Source organism: Anomaloglossus baeobatrachus, chromosome 1 (genome assembly GCF_048569485.1).
Source record: "Anomaloglossus baeobatrachus isolate aAnoBae1 chromosome 1, aAnoBae1.hap1, whole genome shotgun sequence".
NCBI classification, from domain to species: domain Eukaryota; kingdom Metazoa; phylum Chordata; class Amphibia; order Anura; family Aromobatidae; genus Anomaloglossus; species Anomaloglossus baeobatrachus.
Window position 1 is genome coordinate 867,203,122 of NC_134353.1, and position 22,879 is coordinate 867,226,000.

Genomic DNA, 22,879 nt, shown 5'->3' on the forward strand with positions numbered 1-22,879 from the left:
GCCGTACTAAAAGTGCAGAACCTGGGGAAAAAAAAACAACTTAATTTCTCCCAGGTGCCTCTGCTTTCAGTCACGCTGTTGCGGCTAGTCACTACTCACCATACTTTGAGCGATGCATGGATGCCTCGGAGCTTTGACATGACTGCTGGTTCTCATTGATGCACTGCAGAGCAGGCAGTCAGTCAATGCGCTGAGCTTGTGTACAGACATCACTCAAATTGGTGATATGTCTGTATGACCGAAAGCCGGTGCTCCCAGGAGAACTATATTTCACTTTCACTTAGGCCTCTTTCACACGTTCGGGCCTCCGGTACGTGTATGGACAGTTTCCTCACATACCAGAGACACGGCCACACGTTGACATATGTTTTCCTATAGTTTCGGGCACACGTATTTTTGCACGGAACTTGTGTCTGTTCCGTACTTGCGTGTGCCCGTGTGCTCCACACGCCGACATGTCCGTTTTTCTCCGGCATCATGGGTGTCACACAGAACGCAAACGTGTCACAAGTAACACACACGGATCACACGGATGTGTTCCGTGTGACACGCACCGGAGAAAAGACATGTGTCTATTAAAAAAAAAAAAAACCCCTTTCCTCACCTTCTCCAGCCCTCCTGTCTCTGCCGCTGCTGTCACTTGCTGCCGACCGCCGCTCATTATGCTCATTGCATATTCACTTCACTGCGGCCGGAAGCAGCAGCAGCGGGGAGACGGCAGGACCGGAGACCGAAGATTAGCACCACGGACAGCAAAGCCAGGGACAGGTGAGTTGAAAGTTCCCATTCTCCGTGTGTTATCACGGATAACACACGGAGAACACACGTGTGCCATACACACAGCTCACCGTGGGCAATACGCATCTTTGACAAGTACGTGAAACACGTGCGTGATTTTCACGGGCGTGTGAAAGAGGCCTTAGCAAGTTTTTCCCTGTGGCCAGTTTAACATTCTCAAAGTGATGAAAGGTCCTCATTCAAGGACAGCAGTGGCTCAGTGGTTAGCACTCCAGTCTTGCAGCCCTGTGGTTCTAGGTTCAAATCCCACAAAGGACAACATCTGCAAGGAGTTTGTATGTTCTCCTTGTATTTGCATGGGTTTCCTCCGGGTTCTTCTGTTTCTTCCCACACTCCAAAGACATTACTGATAGGGAATTTAAATTGTGAGTTAAGATGGGGACAGTGATGATCACGTCTGTAAAACGCTGTGGAATTAATAGCGCTATATAAGTGAGTAAAATAAATGTCGGAAAGCAATCTGATGATTCACCAGCTGTCCTGTAGCTGAAATCCCCAGCAGTCAGCTCGAATGTGTGAGGAGACCTGACAGCAACTGCTCAGGAGAAATGAGGCATTACACATTGGAGTCCTCCAGAGCAAGACACCAGCTTTGTAGCCACTTTACACTCTGGCTAATAGATTAGAGCTGCATTTTCAGGACTGGGGCCAGGCACCTTCCTATTGCTATTAACCAGAAGAGTAACCCCATAATGGTCTCATCCGCGTGACAGGCTCCCTTTAAAAAGTAAATTTCTCTGTTACATCAAGCACAACACAAAAATTTCTCAGATTTAAAAAAAACCCAAAAAAACCCAACCCCTTCTTTGTGTAGACATTGGCGTTATGCACTTGTAATGACGCCTTCTATTGTTCATTGCGGATATCAGGATCCCACTTCTAGTGCACCTATCCTTTACTGGTTCATGTGCTCAGTCGCATTAATGATATGCAAATAAGAAAAAAAAATGGTTAACGAAAGGTGGGGCCCCGCTGTCAGGAGGAGCTGGCGGAGTTGTAGGACTGGCAGACGGCAGAGGACATCACACGTCGGGTGCGTGCTTGAGCGTCTACTTCGGTTGTGCAGTGTGAAGAAACCAAGTCGCTTAGTATCTCCCTTTTTGTGATCGGTGATGGTCCCTGCAGTGTGGCCCCAGTGATCAGACATTGATCGGTGATGACACCTGCAGTGTGGCCCCAGTGATCAGACATTGATCAGTGATGGTCCCTGCAGTGTGGCCCCAGTGATCAGACATTGATCGGTGATGACACCTGCAGTGTGGCCCCAGTGATCAGACATTGATCGGTGATGGTCCCTGCAGTGTGGCCCCAGTGATTAGATATTGATCAGTAATGGTTCCTGCAGTGTGGCCCCAGTGGTCAGACATTGATTGGTGATGGTCCCTGCAGTGTGGCCCCAGTGATCAGACATTGATCGGTGATGGTCCCAGCAGTGTGGCCCCAGTGATCAGACATTGATCAGTGATGGTCCCTGCAGTGTGGCCCCAGTGATCAGACATTGATCGGTGATGACACCTGCAGTGTGGCCCCAGTGATCAGACATTGATCGGTGATGGTCCCTGCAGTGTGGCCCCAGTGATTAGATATTGATCAGTAATGGTTCCTGCAGTGTGGCCCCAGTGGTCAGACATTGATTGGTGATGGTCCCCGCAGTGTGGCCCCAGTGATCAGACATTGATCGGTGATGGTCCCAGCAGTGCGGCCCCAGTGATCAGACATTGATCAGTGATGGTCCCTGCTGTGTGGCCCCAGTGATCAGACATTGATCGGTGATGACACCTGCAGTGTGGCCCCAGTGATCAGACATTGATCGGTGATGGTCTCTGCAGTGTGGCCCCAGTGATCAGACATTGATCGGTGATGGTCCCAGCAGTGCGGCCCCAGTGATCAGACATTGATCAGTGATGGTCCCTGCTGTGTGGCCCCAGTGATCAGACATTGATCGGTGATGGTCTCTGCAGTGTGGCCCCAGTGATCAGACATTGATCGGTGATGGTCCCTGCAGTGTGGCCCCAGTGATTAGATATTGATCAGTAATGGTTTCTGCAGCGTGGCCCCAGTGGTCAGACATTGATTGGTGATGGTCCCCGCAGTGTGGCCCCAGTGGTCAGATATTGATCGGTGATGGTTCCTGCAGTGCGGCCCCAGTGATCAGATATTGATTGGTGATGGTCCCTGCAGTGTGGCCCCAGTGATCAGACATTGATCGGTGATGGTCTCTGCAGTGTGGCCCCAGTGATCAGACATTGATCGGTGATGATCTCTGCAGTGCGGCCGCAGTGATCACACATTTCTCTCCTATGTTAAATTATCATAAACCTCAGACAATTTCCTCATTTGTAAAGTGAGAAGACATTCATGCACTTTATAAAATCATGCTTCAAATTTGTAACACTCCTTAATTGAGATTTTCCTTTTTTTGACCACAAAAGCTTAACGACAAGTGAAATAAAAAGTCCATCTGTTTAGTAATTTCCACCTACTGGACTGTAAGACACGCTGTGGGGCAGTGAAGTTTTGTAGGAAAAGTAAACTGATTGATTTACTTTTCATCTGTAAGGCATGGATGATGTAGAAACTGACCATTTTATGTGCCTCGAGACACATTTGGCATAATATTGCAACACGTTGCTGTATGATTTGGCACGTCGTCAAAACTGTTAATTTCCAAAAGATCTATTATAAAACATGGGGAGGAGGAATATTATTTTAAGGGCTCAGTCCTTTACTCAAGAGAAAAGCTTTTTGGTTTGGCTCGCGACCTAGGAACGTTTGCAATAAAGACATGCCGTCTACAGAACCTCCGGGCTTTAGGATAAGGTTTCTGTATTTCAATCCAACCTAGAAGAGAAAAAGAAAGGCATGTAAGACATTCATGTAGACTGGGAGTGCACAGGTGAGAATGGAGAGGAATGCACAGGTGAGAATGGAGAGGAGTGCACAAGTGAGAATGTGGAGGAGTGCACAAGTGAGAATGTGGAGGAGTGCACAAGTGAGAATGTGGAGGAGTGCACAAGTGAGAATGGGGAGGAGTGCACAAGTGAGAATGGGGAGGAGTGCACAAGTGAGAATGGGGAGGAGTGCACAAGTGAGAATGGGGAGGAGTGCACAAGTGAGAATGGGGAGGAGTGCACAAGTGAGAATGGAGAGGAGTGCCCAAGTGAGAATGGAGAGGAGGGCACAAGTGAGAATGGAGAAGAAGGCACAGGTGACAATGGAGAGGAATGCACAGGTGAGAATGGAGAGGAGCGCACAGTTGAGAATAGAGGAGCGCACAGGTGAGAATAGAGAGAGGCGTGCACTGGTGAGAATGGAGAGGAGCGCACAGGTGAGAATGGAAAAGAGTGCACAGGTGAGAATGGAAAAGAGTGCACAGGTGAGAATGGAAAAGAGTGCACAGGTGAGAATGGAAAAGAGTGCACAATTGAGAATGGAGAATAACGCACAGGTGAGAATGGACAAAGCTCACAGGTGAGAATGGGGAAGAGCTCACAGGTGTGAATAGAAATCAGCGCACAGGTGAGAATGGAAAGCAGCGCACAGGTGACAATGGAGAGGAGCGCACAGGTGACAATGGAGAGGAGCGCACAGGTGACAATGGAGAGGAGCGCACAGGTGACAATGGAGAGGAGCGCACAGGTGACAATGGAGAGGAGCGCACAGGTGACAATGGAGAGGAGCGCACAGGTGACAATGGAGAGGAGCGCACAGGTGACAATGGAGAGGAGCGCACAGGTGACAATGGAGAGGAGCGCACAGGTGACAATGGAGAGGAGCGCACAGGTGAGAATGGTGAGGAGCGCACAGGTGAGAATGGAGAGGAGCGCGCAGGTGAGAATGGAGAGGAGCGCGCAGGTGAGAATGGAGAGGAGTGCACAGGTGAGAATGGAGAGGAGCGCACAGGTGAGAATGGAGAGGAGCCCGCAGGTGAGAATGGAGAGGAGCGCGCAGGTGAGAATGGAGAGGAGCGCACAGGTGAGAATGGAGAGGAGCGCACAGGTGAGCATGGAGAGGAGCGCACAGGTGAGCATGGAGAGGAGCGCGCAGGTGAGACTGGAGAGGAGTGCACAGGTGAGACTGGAGAGAGGCGTGCACAGGTGAGACTGGAGAGAGGCGTGCACAGGTGAGACTGGAGAGAGGCGTGCACAGGTGAGACTGGAGAGAGGCGTGTACAGGCGAGACTGGGAGGAGTGAACAGGCGACAATGGAGAACGCACAGGTGAGAATGGAGAGGAGCGCACAGGTGAAAATGAAGAGGACCGCATACGTGAGAATGGAGAAGGCGGCACAGGTGAGAATGGAGAGATGCGCCTCGATTGAGATTTGAGAAGAGCGCGCAGGTGAGAATGGAGAGGAGCGCACAGGTGAGAATGGAGAGGAGCGCACAGGTGAAAATGGAGAGGAGCGCCCCGGGTGAGATTGAAGAGGAGCGCACAGGTGAGAATGGTGAGGAGCACACAGGTGAGAATGGAGAGGAGCACACAGGTGAGATTGGAGAGGAGCACACAGCTGAGAATGGAGAAAAGCCCCCTGGTTGAGATTGCAGAGGAGCATGCAGGTGAGAATGGAGAGGAGCTCAGAGGTGAGAATGAATAAGAACACACAGGTGAGAATGGAGAGCAGCGCGCAGGTGAGAATGGAGGGCAGCGCGCAGGTGAGAATGGAGAGCAGCGCGCAGGTGAGAATGGAGAGCAGCGCGCAGGTGAGAATGGAGAGCAGCGCGCAGGTGAGAATTGAGAGGAGCGCGCAGGTGAGAATGAAGAGGAGCGCGCAGGTGAGAATGGAGAGGAGCGCGCAGGTGAGAATGGAGAGGAGCGCGCAGGTGAGAATGGAGAGGAGCGCGCAGGTGAGAATGGAGAGCAGCGCGCAGGTGAGAATGGAGAGCAGCACGCAGGTGAGAATGAATAAGAACACACACGGGGGAAAGAATGGAGAGCAGCGCGCAGGTGAGAATGGAGAGCAGCGCGCAGGTGAAAATGAAGAGCAGCGCGCAGGTGACAATGGAGAGCAGCGGGCAGGTGACAATGGAGAGCAGTGCGCAGGTGAGAATGGAGAGGAGCACCCTGGTTGAGATTGCAGAGGAGCACACAGGTGAGAATGGAGAGCAGCGCGCAGGTGAGAATGGAGAGGAGCGCGCAGGTGAGAATGAATAAGAACACATAGGTGAGAATGAATAAGAACACACAGGTGAGAATGAATAAGAACACACAGGTGACAATGGAGAGGAGTGCACAGGTGAGAATGAACAGGAGGGCACAGGTAAGAATGGAGAGGAGCGCACAGGTACATTGTTACTTAAGGCATACTCAAGATAAAGGGGTTTAAAAGGTAAGTCAACAGCCGATTCATGCTGCCCAAACCAGGAATTTCCTGCATCAAAGACCGGATCAGTTATTAAAGCTATGTATGTTTTACTCAAATGCTGTGGAATTTTATAGAAAACAAACTTACAAGATCAAGAGCCAAGAAGACCCAGATAACTAGTCTAAGAAACAGATCCCTGGTGACTCCAAGCGATACACACACATATGTAGAGACCTGTAAGTAAAGGCGAGTCCAACACAAATGCTGCACTCACAAGGTCTGAGCACAGACCACGTCACAGACTAGCCGCGGGTCAAGTTTGTATCAGTACCCATAGACAGTCCAAACATGGACCATGATACATGGATGTGTGAATGCCACCTAAAGCTAATGGTGGGAAGTCATAGATTAAAGAAGTCCATCTTAACAGGAAGATTGCAGAAAAGCTTGGTACGGTCAGCCACTAAAAAAGCATTCCACTGCTGGGCTGATCTCTAAAAAATGGAGGCTACACAGTAATCAGTTGATCTGGTGATAAGCAAAATTTAGAATTACAAGTCGGTCAATCAAATGAATCAGTGGCCATGTAATACAAGAATACAAGAAGCTTTCTCTGCAGATGCACTAATCCAACAATAAATTCCATTTCCTTCAATAAAACATAACTGGAGGGCTTGACTTCTTGCGAAAAGCTCCTAAGAGGGAGTCTGCTTGGTTTGAACAGTCATGTACCGCTGACAAAAGTGAAGACATGGTCAAGCAGATCAGTTCACCTTCCCACCTCTTTGATTTGCATTAATACCCATTTAAAGATAGAAAAAGTAAAAAGGTACACTGAACTGTGTGACCCTCCATGTATCGCCTGTGCTTGGTTTGAACAGTCATTTTGTGCTGGTAAACTCCCTGTAATGCAAACTGTTATTTAGATAAGCATCATTTTCCATTGAAAAATAAATACATGAATTTTGGAATCTAAACTGTCACAAAATAATTATATGGAAATTGTTCCCTTCTCTTGTTATATATTGTTTTTGATGTATCTGGGTTAATCGTGGCTAGATACAATTGTCAAAGGATTTTTAGTCACAGCTAAGCGCTTTGATTTTGTTGAGAAGACAAGTCAAGTGTCATTGAAGAAACAGTCTATTGAAGAACAAGAGCTATTTCTCCTTGTTTTAAAAGGAATCTGTCAGCAAGTTTTTGCTATGTAATGTGAGAACATCATGTTGTAGGGGATAAAAAACAAAATAAAACTATGCCTATCTTATCAGGCTGTGTACTGTTGTTTACTTAAACTAAAGGCTTTATCACTTAGTGATTATCATTGCTGTACTACAATGTCATGTGTACAGCATTACGGCACGCCGCTTCCTGTGTTTGAAACCTCAATGTCAAAGTACAATCTCTATATAAAGCCTGGTGTGGGTGGGGTCAGCTCTCTCAGCTCTGCTACATGGCTAAATCTAAACATTCTGATTGTGTCAGGACCGTTGCACCCAGTAATCTAAGTGATACATCATTGAACTTAGTATCTCTTTGCCTACATCATGCTGCTCTCAGATGAGATAGTAAAAACCTGCTAACAGATTCCCTTTAAAGAAAACTTATGATAGGAATGTAACAAATCTTACCTCTGGGTTCATTATTCCTTGATCTTTAAAGCAACTATAAAAGATATCCATAGAGAAGACCTCACTCCACAAGTAGCCATAATACTGTCCATCATATCCCCCAGCCAGGTGACCAAAAGTAGCAGGCATGTTGGTACCTAAATTACAAAGGCTCCGAAAATCAGATCAAGTAAAAATGCAAAGTTACACCTTCCTATGCTATGTATGCTATGTAGTGGCCACTTTCTGCAAATGATGAGATTTTAATGTAAAACAATGAGTTTTAAAGGGTTATAAGACTCATAAAAATATCTATTTAACCATTCCATACATTGGTCGGTATATGACTCTCCAAAGATGTTTTGGCAGCCTGCCATTGCATGGAAATTGTGAAACTGCAGGAGAAGGGTAGCTGCTGTCAGAAACAACCAGACTTCCCATAGAGAAAGCTGAGTTGGTGTTGTAACGCTCACCACCAAGGTCGCACGTACACTGGAATGGTGTAGAGTTCCTAGGCGCTTGCCTGCAAGGGGTCACTAGTACCAAGCTGGGAACGGTCTGCAGAGTAGCCGATCAAGCCGAGTGTCAGAAGCCGGGAGGTCACGTCAGTACAGAGGAGCAGGAGAAGCAGAGGTCACGTCAGTACAGAGGAGCAAGAGAAGCAGAGGTCACGTGCAAGCCGATGGTCGGTAAGCCAGAAAGTAGCGTCAGGTACAGAAGGGGAGCAGAGCCGTGGTCAGAGAACATGCCAGGGTCGGAAGCCAAGAGGACACAAAGGTACAGAAGGGTGAGTGGGACTGGAGTCACAAAACAGGTCGAGGGTCAGGGAGACAAGGAGTACAGACAATACGGGAAGGACGAAGGGCAGGGAATGAGACGCAAAGTACAAGGACAAGATCAGAACAACTCACGAAAGCCAGAAGCATGCACTGCAGAGCAGGAACTATTACTGGCAGCGTTCCGGGTAAAACAGCTCTAAGATAAGGCAGAGCGATCACTCGGAACGAGGCACGACCAAATAGGCCCCTACCCCCGAGCCTGAACCTGGAGAATACAGATGACAAGAAAACACTTAGGACACAATGGCTCTGCACAGAGCAGAGCCATAAGTGAATCATAACAGGTGTATTGTAACCGTCTTCCTGATCATGAAATACACTGAACTAAAGGTGGATGATATACCAAATCCTATTGACATGCTGCTAAAAACAATCTGCGGCAAAAATGGAGCTATGATGCTGCTTTTAAGCCCACAGAATGTCAATATATGCTGGGAGTTTTTCCTGTAGATTTTACCCTTTTGGAACAAAATCTGTGACAAATGTGAATTTAACTATGCTGACTTAATATTCGATTTTTATACAGATTTGCTACAGTTCTTCGTCGAACAATTAGGTGAATGTAGTCTAATAAAACAAAAAACAAGAATATAATTGTACTTATGGCAAAAAAACAGAACTATAATAAAAAAAAATAAATTTGATTTTTGGTACTCGCTGTAAAATCCATCTCTTGAAGTCTATATTTGGCGACGCAGAACCATGAGATAGTCTGCTGCAACCTGAAGGCTGGTTTGCAGAGTAGAAGAAAGAACGGGTTTCAATAAAAGGTATTTATTCCTAGTGTTTGTCCTGATGAAGGGGACGGAAGTGTCCCTGAAACGCGTAGACCCATGTAAATAAAGGAATTCTTCCATACTCTCGGTGCATCTGTGGTCTTGGCGCGGTATTCAAACCCGTTCTTTCTTCTACTCTGCGAACCAGCTCAACACTACGGGACTGCTGCCGACCACGTTACTTTCATGCTTTTTGAGGGGTTGTGACTTGCACAACCTGATAAGGTGAGTGTCTCTCCCACATCTACGTCACTCTTTTATACCTGGTAAGACCCAATTTGCGCCTGTTGTTTCCACAGTTCTGCTTACGCAACCTGAAGGCTGACACTAGTATTACATAGAATAAAAAATTGGCTCCTCTGCAGCAGACTAGCCACCGGCCTCCTCTGTTTTGTGACTAAGAGGAGAAAAGAATAAAAAATTATAACTGGTTATCAAGAGAAAACAACGTTAATATTCGCCCAATAGGCAACAAAAAAAGAGGGGAGCAGTGTTCTGGGACTAACGAGAAACAGATTTTATGGCAAGTACCAAAAATCTACATTTCTTTGTCGCTTCATTGAGGGGAGGGTACACATAACCATGGGATGTCCCAAAGCTGTCCCTGGGGTTGGAAAAAGAGAAAACAATATTCTGCTAGCTTCAAGGAACTTACTATAATACCATTTTTGGGCAGTTGTGATGTTTTGATCGCCTCTTATAACATTTTATTGACTAGATCAGCAGACATGAGCAGAGAAAGATGTAGGCTCAGTGTGTGAGCCTGCATGAAAGGGAGGGGCACGACCTATGACACACAGGCTCCACACCCTGGAGAAAAGTCTTGATCTATGGATCAGTCGCTAGGTTCTGCTGAAATAAGATAGCCAAGGTGAAATATAAAACTTAAAAAAGCCAAGCACTAGCCCTGATTCCAACCCAGACTGCAGAAAAGACAGCAGTAATGGCAAAGAAAACACCACTGGAAAGGTATCGAAAGACTCACACCAGCAAAAATATGCTCTTCAAGTGCGATGATAAATACAACGCGAAGGTTTATGCACTCTGATCATAGTTTGATTGATTATATCCGAGAGACATGACCTTCTTAAAATCTCAGCTTCAACAGACATGCCAGTAAAGTGACCAGCTGTAAATTGTGATGGAAGAATGGACCCTGGAACAAAAGGTCTGGGCGATTCGAAAGAGGCCATTAAACTTCGACCACAAGATTGATGATATCCAAATACCAAGATCTTCGTGGCCAATCCGGAGTTACTAAAATGACTGGCACCCCCCTCTGCTCTGCTCTTCTTGAGAAGTCTGGGAAGAAGAGGTAGAGGTATGGCTGCGAGAACTGCGACCAAGAGATTGCTAGAGCATCGGCCCCAACTGCCTGAGGGTTCCGGGTACTTACGATGAATTTTGGTACCTTGTAGTTTAGCCTGGAATCCATTAAATCAATGTCTGGTGTGACCAAATGCTGGTAGATTTCACTGAAAACCTATGATTGAAGAGCCCGTTACCCTGGATCTATCCATTGGCGACTTAAAAATTCCGCTGCCCAATTGTCCACCCTGGGAATGTGAACCACGAGCATCAAGAGCCCATTGTCTTCTGCCAAATCAAGTATCTTTGCTACCTTTTCCATGGAGGACTGACTCTTAGGCGGGCTTTGCACGTTGCGACATCGCAAGCCGATGCTGCGATGTCGCACGCGATAGTACCCGCCCCCGTCGCAGGTACGATATCTTGTGATAGCTGGTGTAGCGAAAATTATCGCTACGCCAGCTTCACATGCACTCACCTGCCCTGCGACCGTCGCTCTGGCCGGCGACCCGCCTCCTTCCTAAGGGGCGGGTCGTGCGGCGTCATAGCGACGTCACACGGCAGGCGGCCAATAGCAGCGGAGGGGTGGAGATGAGCAGGATGTAAACATCCCGCCCACCTCCTTCCTTCCGCATTGTGGCCGGCGGCAGGTAAGGAGATGTTCCTCGCTCCTGCGGCTTCACACACAGCGATGTGTGCTGCCGCAGGAACGAGGAACAACATCGTACCTGTCGCTCCACCGGCATTATGGAAATGTCGGAGCCTGCACCGATGATACGATAACGACGCTTTTGCGCTCGTTCATCGTATCATTTAGGATTTACACACTACGACATCGCAAGTGACGCCGGATGTGCGTCACTTTCGATTTGACCCCACCGACATCGCACCTGCGATGTCGTAGTGTGCAAAGCCGCCCTTAGTCCCCCCTTGACAGATACTATATGGTAACACTGTGGCACTGTCCAACTGAATCTTGATTGGCAATCGAAGTAGTAGGTGCTGTCAGTGGAGCAGACCCTGATGAATTGCCTGCAGCGTCAGAATTTTGATTGGGAGAAATCTCTTCTGACTCCCATGTGTCCCCTGGGCTGCAAAATGACGATAAATTGCTCCCCAACCTGTGAGGTTGGCATCTGAAATCAGAACTTACCACTCAATAGACAGGAAGGAGCGACCCTGAGTCAGAAGGGGTAAGGTTGACCACCATCTGAGGGTCTGTAAGCAACATAGTGGAAGACGAATCGGCTGATACAGGGACTGCAATGACCTGTCCCAACAAGCCAGAAAAGCGTTCTGCAACTGTCTTGAATAAAAATGACCAAACGGGACAGCCTCAAAGGCTGACACCATTTGTCCCAACAACCTAATGCAAAACTAGAGAAAGGTTGTCTGGACATCTCAGGATTTGGATGGAGGACCAAAGATCTAGACTCTCCCCCCTCCAGGAGAAGAAACTACCGCTGAGAAGTGTCAAGAATCATTCCCAAAACTGTAAACGCTGAGTGGGAGCTAACGTGGACTTTGACAGGTTGACCACACACCCAAAACGGATCAGGGTGTGTAACTCGACCTGCAAACTCTCCCAGTTCTGGGATTGAGAAAAAGTCTTGACAAGGATGTTGTCCAAGTAGGGATTACCATTATTCCCCTGGAGCGGAGAAGTGCCATAAAATAGGCCAAAGTTTTCATAAATACCCTGGGCGCAGTGGCCAAATGAAATGAAAGAGGCCTGAGCTGAAAGCGTTCATGGCCGAAAGCAAACCGCAGGAAATGCTGGTGAGCCGGAAAATAGGAACGTGCATAAGTGTCCTGAATGTCAATCGCCAAAAGAAACTCGCAAGTTTCCATGGACATGACGATGGAGCGGAGGCACTTAAGGGGGCTTTACACGCTACGATTTCGTTAATGTTTTATCGTCGGGGTCACGTTGTTAGTGACACACATCCGGCGTCATTAACGATATCGCAGCGTGTGACACTGACCAGCGACCTTAAGCGACCTCAAAAATGGTGAAAATCGTTCACCATGGAGATGTCGTTCCAAAACCAAAAATCGGTAATGGTTGATTATCGATGTTGTTCGTCGCTCCTGCGGCAGCACACATCGCTGTGTGTGACACCGCAGGAGCGAAGAATATCTCCTTACCTGCCGCCGGCCGCAATATGGAAGGAAGAAGGTGGGCGGGATGTTACGTCCCGCTCATCTCTGCCCCTCCGCTTTGATTGGCCGGCCGCTTAGTGACGTCGCGGTGACATCGCTGTGATGCCGAACGTCCCTCCCCCTTGAGGGAGGGATTGTTCGGCAGTCACAGTGACGATGACGACCAAGTAAGTGCGTGTGACGCTGCCGTAGCGATAATGTTCGCTACAGCAGCGAACACATGATATTGCACACACGACAGGGGCGGGTGCTTACACGCTCGATATCACTAGCAATTGCTAGCGATGTCGTAGCATGTAAAGCACGCTTTATTCTTGAAAAGATGTAGGCGCACCCACTTGTTGAGACACATGAGATCCAAAATCGGTGGCACGGAGCCGTCCTTTTTGGGAATAACAAAAAGATTAATATAAAAAGGTCTGAAAAATTCTGACGGGGGGACTCTTGTAATCACTCCTGCATGCAACAAAGAACATATGGCTAGATCAAAACCAGATCTTATGCAGAGTGAAATTGGGAGAACAAGTTCTAAAAAGCCAATCTGGTGAAATGGATTCTATTCTGTAGCCTGAAGAGACAACCACACTGATCCAAAGATCACTGACTGCTCCAATCCATACCCTCTGAAAAAGGAGTAGGCGACCTCCCACCCAGACAAAATCCCCGAGTGGGAGCCGCCCATCAAGCCTCAATCCTTCTGTTGCCTCTGGAAACAGAGGTATTTCCACTGGGCTCAGCAGGCCGCCAGGTGGAAACTGGCTTGAAGGGCCCTGTCTTAGCTACCTGACATGCACAAAGTCTCTGATGGGTACAGATCTCCAGAGCTGGATACTGCCGAATCGGACAAAGAGGTAAATCTTCCCGCCTCCAAAACAGCCGTCTGACTGTAGCCTAAGACAAAAAAGTACTTTTACGACCCATGACATCTGCAATAATTTTTATCTAGTTTGGTTCCAAAGAGACAGGACCCCATGAAAAGGTGACCCTGTAAGAGACTACTTTGAGGCTAAATCTGTTCTCCAAATCTTAAGCCATAACATGCGGTGGATAGCTACACAATTACTTGCAGCCTAAGAGGAACATTCCGCTGCATCAAAGATATTTAGCTGCCTGTGCAATCTGATCTGTCACTTCAGCTAAATCCACTTCTTGGGATCCGGCCAAAAAACTGCGATGCAGGTGTTTAGCCTAGGCTGAAACAATCTTAGCAACCAAGGTACTTGCTAAGGCCAGACAAAGGGCAGACGCTAATGCCTCAAATACAGACTTGGCCACAGACTCAATGCATCTACCTGTGGTATCCTTTAATGATGCAAACTCACGAAGAGTAGACCAGGATACCGTTAACTCCTCTGGGAAAGGGTACAACACCTCTATGCAACTATTGTTCTGAAAGCGTTTGGCCGGGTGCTCCCAGGCTCTTTGCAGTGCCTCAGTAAATTTCTCATGGACAGCAAAAGCCTTAGCCACATGCTTACACCTTCTAAAGAACCCTGTCTCACATGATGGCAGGAGGTCCATTGATCTGACCCCTGGGGAAGAATCGACTGCTGTAATTAGACTCTCTACCATGTCTCTAAATCTACTAACCTGATAAGGTCTAATACCAATCCCCACACTGAAACTCAAATCTCATCATTCTGCGTAATACCCCCTAAGTGAAGAAGAAAAACCTGCTGCGCATCTAACTGGAGAAGGGGAAGAAATTCACAGATGCTTAGATCGCAGCTGGGACCTTCTATATTGATGACAAGTCACTGGAGGGTCTGACTCGCTAGCAGAAGCAGCCAAAGCTCCAGGGTGGCCGACGTCACCGGAAAACGGTACAGAACAGTAACCAGTGTTTTGAACACCCTAGTTAGTTCAATGACCACCTGAGCTAGATGGGGACACATTATCTTCAGTAATTACAGAGGACTTCTGAGTAGAGCTAGGTGGACTCGCAAAAAAACGGCATCGGCGGGTCCCCCACGGTATTCTGCTACCCAAAACAGATAAAGCCCCTGGCAACAGCCTCAGCTTGCGCTTATTTTGTTTGTGTATCAAAAGAAGAGGAACCGCATGCGGCTTTTTTAATTTAAATAATTTAAAAAAAACGACGTGCGGTTCCCCCCAATTTTGATACTCAGCCAAGATAAAGCCCCACAGCTGGAGACTGGTATTCTAAGACTGGAGAGACCCCGCCTGCAATTATTAGCCTCCAGGTGCCCGGAATTGCTTCATCCATTAGATATGACAAGCCCAGCGCTTTACCAGCTCTTCCCGAATGCCCTGATGCAGTGGAAATTGGGGTAATACGGGGTTAATAACAGCGCACAGTTGTTACTAAACCCTAGATTAGTGATGGCAGGTGTCTATGACACCCACATCATTAATCTGTAAATGAAAGTAAATAAACACAAACAGAAAGAAATCCTTTATTTGGAATAAAAAACAAAAAACACACCCTCTTTCACCACTTTATTAACCCCCCAACACCCTGCTGATCCGATGTAATCCACATGATATCGCACGGCGATTCCAACTCTGCTACATCTGAATCTCACAGCGAGCGCTATAGAACAAGACTGCCCGCTGTGAGCTCCAGAGAATGAATGAGCCGCGATAAGCAATGAAGGCAGGCAGACGCCATCACAGAGGGGGGCAACCAATCACAGAGGCCAGGCCGGCCGGTGGGCGGGGAAAGCCATGCATACGAAATGAACAGCCCAGGGAAACCACAGGAGCAGCGCAAAGCAGCGCAGGAGCAGCATTCAGCTGGGCCGGAGCCTGGGTAAGTACGAAGCACTCGCTTCATTCTTATTTTCTTTATTTTTCCTTTATTTATTTTATTTTCTCGAGTGCTGGATCAAACACCCAGAATCCTGGGTCCGGAACTCAGGCAACTTTGAAACCGCGTGGATACAGACTTTTTCAGTCCGGGTATGCCCAGCCCTACACCTGAGCCGACATCTGCAAGGAAGAGGGAGGAGTACAGGCTGAACAATAAGAGATAGACTGTCCGTTAAGCAAACTTGCTACTACACACATGCATAAAATTTAACCAGTGTGGATTTGGCCGGAGGGTGGGCACTGTCCTCCCTTGACTCAGGTATCCGAAAGCTAGAAGGAGCAAGATGGGGGAAGAACAGAAAACCGGTGAGCAGAGTGAATGCCACTGGATGGCCCAATAAATATCAGCTCCCAGATGGGAAAAGCCTACACTGTACGAGATCCCTCAAGAAAGCACCCTTGTGATGTGAAGGCATCAACACTGCACAGTGAGGTCTCGAGGTGAGGGATGTCCTAGCGTATGTCCGGGGTCAAATTTAGCGACGCCGCTGGCAGATGAAGAAACAGACTGGAAGGGGTGGGACGAGAGGCGTTGCTCCGATAGGACAGCCGGAATGCATTTCCGCACCATATGACCAGCTGCTGTTCTAATTGGACCAAAGCATCTAGGTGATCAATGACCGGAAACCAAGCCCTCAGGCTGGGAACATGGTTGCTATCATCAAGCTGGTGAGCGAGAGAAGCCACTGACAACCACAAAAACACTGTCTGCTGCGACCCCCCCTCCCCCATCCCTGGGGCCCTCATCAGATTGCCCGAGGGGACACCAAACAGGGTAACACTTTACCAGTCCTGAAGACTGGCTGATTTCTGCTCCAATAAAGGGAGCACTATGTGAGGTGAGAGAACAGGAGCTTAACTGGCAAACCGACCTCCGCCCTGTACCTGACTCCAGTCAGGTATTGCAGTCTGGCCAACCTGAAATGACAGGATACAGCCTGAATACTACAGCCTGTACTCTCCATCGCTACGTGGGTGAAGTAGAGTGTGGTCTTACTCTTTTACCTGGAAACCCGATTATCGGAAAAAAAACCAAAAAGAGTTAGAACATAGTATCAACTACAAGTATAATAGAGACCTTCCTCCAATAGACACTAGAAAAAACTGAGGAAGCCGGTGGCTAGCAAGCAAGGTATAGTCTGCTGGGAAGGAGCCAATTTTCTATCCTATGAAATACAGCCTCCAAGTGGTAGAATACTATCCCACGGTTCTGTGTCCGCGAATGAAGAGACTGAGAAAAACATTTATAGTATTTATAAAAACAAAAGATAAAAAATCAACTTCTTTATTGTTGTTAGTAAGATAAAAATGAAATTATATTATCTTAAATGTACTTTTGTCTATAGTCGGGACGATGCGCATTATACAGTACCTGGTGTAGCTGATATCCCTAGAATCTCCTGGGAATATTTGGCATATTCACTGGCTGTGTCGGCTGATGAATTTGTATGAAGAGACTGATCCAGTTTACTGAGAACAATCTGGCGAAGAGTCAGAAGACCTGGGACACAAAAATTCAAGTTACTCAGCATGGACACGGTATTTCAATGAGGACGGGTGAGTTTTATCTTTAGAATCAGGGGCAGATCAGTTGAGGCAACACATTCAATCCTGTTCTAATAAAGTCTTTCCTTTATATATCGTAACTTTCAGATTAAAACGCAATTTTAAAAAGGTAAAATCATTAAGACTTAATCTGAGAGCTGCAATTGTCTTCCCAAGATGCTTTGTAAAAGCTGTTGTAAGGGGATAAGGCGGCCTTGTAATACATGGACTGTTTGAGTCCACCAAAGCATGTGTCGCGGCTGCTCAGCAGATCTACATGTTGGCTCATAGATGTCCATATGTCCAGCTAGGGGTCCTTTTATCTCCCATTCTTCTTTCAGCAAACTTTATTTAAAATCCAAACGCCGAACTCGACAACAGACTTCCGTGAGAAGTCAGTGTTCACATTTGAGCCTCGAACACTAGTTGTCCAGTACGAACCCAGAAATTTACCGTTTGGGTCCGCTCATCCCTATTCACTTTGCATTTGATTAAAATAAACTTTTAATACTTCTATTTTTGTCATCGTTCCATGATGCATTGAAGTAGTAGAATCTGTATCTGTATATTCTGTATGTGGCACCACGATAACTCTTAAGCAGCAGGTTCGATATCTGGGGGTTATGCTCGATACCGATCTCTCCTTCACCTTCTATATACAATCTCTCACCCGCTTCTGTCGCTTACACCTCAAGAACATCTCTAGAATCCACCCTTTTCTCACCATGAAAACTACAAAAATCCTCACTGTGGCCCTGATCCACTCCCGCCTTGACTACTGCAATTCTGTAGTAATTGGAATCCCCTTAACTAGACTCTCTCCTCTACAGTCCATCCTTAATGCAGCAGCCAGGGTAACCTATCTGGCTAACTGCTACTCGAATGCTTCCTCTCTGTGCCAATCATTGCACTGATTGCCCATATATCACAGGATCCAATTGAAATTTCTTGTTCTTACTCACAAAGCTCTCCACAGTGTGGCACCCCCCTACATCTTCACCCTCATCTCTGTCTATCACCATACTCGTTCTCTACATTCTGCAAACGACATTCGACTAACATCCACACTAATCCGAACCTCCCACTCCCGGATCCAAGACTTCTCCAGAGCAGCATCAATCCTCTGGAACGCTCTACCCCAAGAAACTAGGACTTATTAAACTTACTCAGCTTCAGACATTCCCTAAAAACACATCTTTTTAGGGTGGCCTATCACACTCCCTAATCGAATTCAATTCACATAGTTCCTCCACGACTTCTCAGAGCATAACCCCCCCCACCCCCGTCAAACTCAACCGCACCCAAAAGCATCTCAAAGTTTTGGCTGACTGATTCAGGCGGCCTTTATTTATCCCCCATTTCTTTCAGATGGCTGGATTGTCATTGTAAATAAAACACTTGTACCTTGTTCCGTCCACCCCCCCCCCCACACCCCATTGTAGATTGTAACCTCTCATGAGCAGTGTTGTCTTTTTTGCTTTAATTATTGTATTTTCTATAACTATTACTTGTTTGTATATGAACCTCTGAATTGTAAAGCGCTGCGGAATATGTTGGTGCTATAGAAATAAAGATTATTATTATTTACCTGTGTTGGCTAGTCTGGATTCAATTAATTTGTCCAGTAGTTGATCTGGTATTGGACTTCCATCTACATAATGTGCGGACATCCTCTGTATGGCCTGTTTCTCCCACACCCAGTTCTCCAGCATTTGTGATGGCACCTCAACAAAATCAGTTTCAACATTTGTTCCGCTAAATCGAGCAAAGTTTGTCTAAAAAGTAGAAAAAAATTACTGTAAATCATATTATTTTAGGGTTGTATGTGCAGCACATTGGTAATAATACTATCATAACATATTATTTTAGGGTCCTTTTCTTTTTTGAAGAGTATTTTCAAGAAAAAGTATCTAACTGAGCAAGTTTTTATGCAACACTTGGCTGAAAATAGCAAAATCTCAAGGTTTAAATAAATAAAAAAAATGGATAATTTATTACCCTATATTTTAAAGCTTTAATGTGAAACATATTAACTAGTATTCAAAGCACAAATCATTACAGAAATCTACCAAATAATTAAAAAGGTTTTGCTATTATATATCAATTATACCACACAACAAAATACAAAAAAAAAAATACTATTTTTTTTTTCCATATAAGCTTTTTTTAAAAGAAGAAATACAAATCTGACCACTGGGGTATTTTAGATTGTAACTTCCTATAGTTTCGCAAAATGAACTTATACATTAGCAGCAATGAACGGACTCCAACCCTTTTATATTGATGCATCTAATGGGAGTGTGCAAAAGTGATTGAGAGGGGAGAGTCAGCTGTGACATCACTTAGGCCCTGTGCACAAGCTGCGTATTTTCATGCGGATTTTGACACAGATTTTCAGAAATCTGCAGCAAAATCTGCATGTCCATTGTGAAGCCAGTAAAGTCTATGAGAATTCAGAAGTGCTGTGCCCACATTGCTTATATTTCCCTTGCATATTTGGTGCAGAAAAAAAAGAAATCTGCACCAAATACTCAACGTGAGCACAGCACTTCTGAATTCTCATAGACTTTGCTAGCTTCACAATGGACATGCAGATTTTGCTGCAGATTTCTGAAAATCTGGGTCAAGATCCGCAGCGTGAGCACACGGCCTTACAGTGAATGGTGGATCCTGTGTTATGAACGGTGTATAGAATTTACCTGTCATTGTAATCCCACTAGGAGTTTTTCCTGAAAGGACAGGGAATAGGAGTTTAAGGGCTCATGCGCACGTTGCGTCCTGACAGTGCAGAAATAAATGCACCCTCTGGCAGACTTGACTGCGTTTTGATAAAAAGAATGCATCCAAAACGCATGTATTTTGGATGCATTTTACATGCGTTTTGAATGCATTTTTGTCAGTGCAGTCCCCCGGCAATTTAGCTCTGCTACATGCCCGCTGACAGCAGACACAGACAGAGTCGGGTGATGAGAATGAACGCGGATGAACTTCACCCGACTTCATTGTCATCCTGTGGCTCTGTCTCTGTGTGCTGTCATGAACTCAGATGAACCTCCGCGGTCAGTGACAGGACACAGGAGTCCGTAGCAGTGACGTCAGAGCTTCACTCGAGTTCACTGACATCGCGCAGCTCTCTCTCTCTGTGTCGCAGCCTGATTTGCGATCACAGGTGAAGGACTCACTGATGACCGCAAATCCCCTGAGTGACTGAAATGAGCAGCGCAATCAGCGGTGCAGTCACTCAGGTGACCCGTGGCCACAGCTGGCATCCTCCACCTGAGAGCTGTGGCTGCGGGTAACCTGAGTGACATCATCGCTGATCACTTCAGTTGCGGCGTGGAGCTGTCAGAGAGCGGTCGTGGTTTGTGGCCGATCGCTGTCAGCTTCATGTAGCAGAGCTGAAAGCGTCGTGGGACCTCATGTGGATTACGTCGGACCTGGAGGGGTATTTGGGGATTAATAAAGTGGTGAAAGAGGGTGTTTTTTTGACTTTTACTCCAAATAAAGGATTTTTTGGATGTGTGTGTTTATTTACTTTAATTTACAGGTTAATCATGGTAGGTATCTTGGGGAGACGCCTGCCATGATTAACCTAGGACTTAGTGGCAGCTATGGACTGCTGCCATTAACTCCTTATTACCCCGATTGCCACCACACCAGGGCAATTCGGGATGAGCCGGTTAGAGTCCCGGGACTGTCGCATCTAAGGATGCGGCAATTCCGGGCGGCTGCTGTTTAATATTGTTAGGCTGGGGGGCTTCTCATAACGTGGAGTTCCCCATCCTGAGAATACCAGCCTTCAGCCGTGTGGCTTTACCCTGGCTGGTATTAAATTTGGGGGGGGACCTCACGTTGTTTTTTTTTAATTATTATTTTTACAGCACGATATAGACACGCCTACCGGCGGCTGTGATTGGTTGCAGTGAGACAGCTGTCACTCAGCGTGGGGGCTCGTCTGACTGCAACCAATCATAGGTGCCGATGAATGGGGGAAGCAGGGAATACAAGATGGAATAATGAGCGGCTGGCATTTTCAAAAGAGAAGCCGCCGGAGCAGTGTGACAGCTGTGCAGCGCTGCGCCAGTGATCGAGGATCGTGAGTATAAGAGAGGGGGTGGGAGGGAGGGACCGACATCGACAGAGAGAGAGAGATAGAGAGACCGACCGACAGAGAGACCGAAAGACCTGCATTTGTTATGTCAAATAAACATGCGGATCGCCACAAAAATGCAGTGCAAAAACACTGCTTAGCATTTTAGTAGCGTTTTTCTACAACTTGGACAAAAGAATTGACATGTTGCTTTTTTAAATGCAGAAATGTTGTCAAATTTTTGACAATCAAAACGCTGCGTTTAAAAAAGCATTGTGCGCACGGATTTTGCTTGATTCTCATAGACTTTGCTGGGGAAGCAGCACATATGAATTTTGACAATGTGACGCTGCAGCTTAAATGCTCCAGAAACGCAAAAAAAACTGCAACATGTGCATGAGCCCTAAGGCTATCTGAGCACATTGAATATTTAGTTGCAGAAATTTCTGCATCTCTTGGCAAGAAAAATACAGCTTTTTTGCCTTGCGTTCTTTTAATGCGTTTTTTTCCATGTGCTTTTCATGCATTCTGGGGGTGGAAAAATCCTGCAAAAACACTGAAAGAATTGACATGCTGCAGATTTAATTCTGCATCTAATCTGCAAGGAAAAAAAAAACCATAACAACATGTGCAGAAAACGTCAGGATCCCATGGACTCAGCTGGCATAAGGATTTGTATTCAGTTTTGACAAAACTGCACTCAAAAACGCACTGTGTGCACAAGGCCTACAATAGCTCCATTGGCCGCTGTGAAAAAGATAAGATAATAATAATAATAATAATAATATAATAATAAGATTACTAATTTTATTTTTTTAACAGATGATAAAAAAAAAACCTTGCCAAATACTTCTTAAAAAAAACCTACGTAACATAAAAAACCTGATATAAACAATATATAAACAATAGGTCATTTTCTGATGATGGCTTCATCTTTACGTGTAGCACAGCATGGCGGCCACCACCACTGCAACATTGTACTTCCGGGGGGCGTCACACTGGTCCTGCAGGTATAGCTCCCCTTGACTGTTAGCCACACCAAATCACAGACACAGTGGAAACCAATCCCAAAAACTCATCTATGGCATCTTAAACAAGCAGAGCGAGGAGGTGGGACCCTAGTTGCAGTCTACTGCTAAATTAAAAATCCTTGATCCAAATGGGGTTTATTTAGGGCTTGGCCTCGCAGCACAGGAGCTGTTGGGAACTAAGGTCATTGGTGCCACTAGACTGTTCTTGCGGCAGCAAGTCTTGCTGTGCACAATTGCACTTAAAGGGGTAGTTCACTACTCCCAATTAGTGGCCACATCGCTGGAAAACTCACAGGGAAGGCTTTAGTCAAATACCTTGTGTAGCACATTCTGCCCCTGGGCAGTGCTACTGAGATCCGCTCATCACCATCCAGTGACTCTTCGAGCTCTGTGACCTCTGAGATCCGGTAATGTCACGTCAATTTCCAGTTGACCTGACATCACCGAGGTGGCCCCAGTCTTTGAGTAACTTGGCGGAGTTTCATTGCTTGTCACAGCCCAGCATTGCTCCTGCTTGCGGCGCTCTGCAGTGAAGGAGAGAACGTGCGAGATACTGGGCTGTGACAAGCGGTGAAACTCCGCC

The 22,879-nt window shown here is 46.5% G+C and overlaps 1 protein-coding gene across 2 annotated transcripts in view; it reads right to left on the reverse strand.

Moving 5' to 3' along the window:
• Positions 1-279: 279 nt before the first annotated feature.
• Positions 280-22,879, reverse strand: part of NLN (neurolysin) — a 164,024-nt gene continuing 141,424 nt past the window's right edge. For both annotated transcript variants that reach the window (XM_075342516.1, XM_075342524.1), the window contains exons 10-13: positions 18,764-18,950; positions 17,003-17,131; positions 7,734-7,870; positions 280-3,639 (exon numbers count right to left, since the gene is read on the reverse strand). In XM_075342516.1, the coding sequence (XP_075198631.1) occupies positions 3,508-3,639; positions 7,734-7,870; positions 17,003-17,131; positions 18,764-18,950 (585 nt within the window). In that variant the 3' untranslated portion in view covers positions 280-3,507. The remainder of the gene's footprint in view (positions 3,640-7,733; positions 7,871-17,002; positions 17,132-18,763; positions 18,951-22,879) is intronic.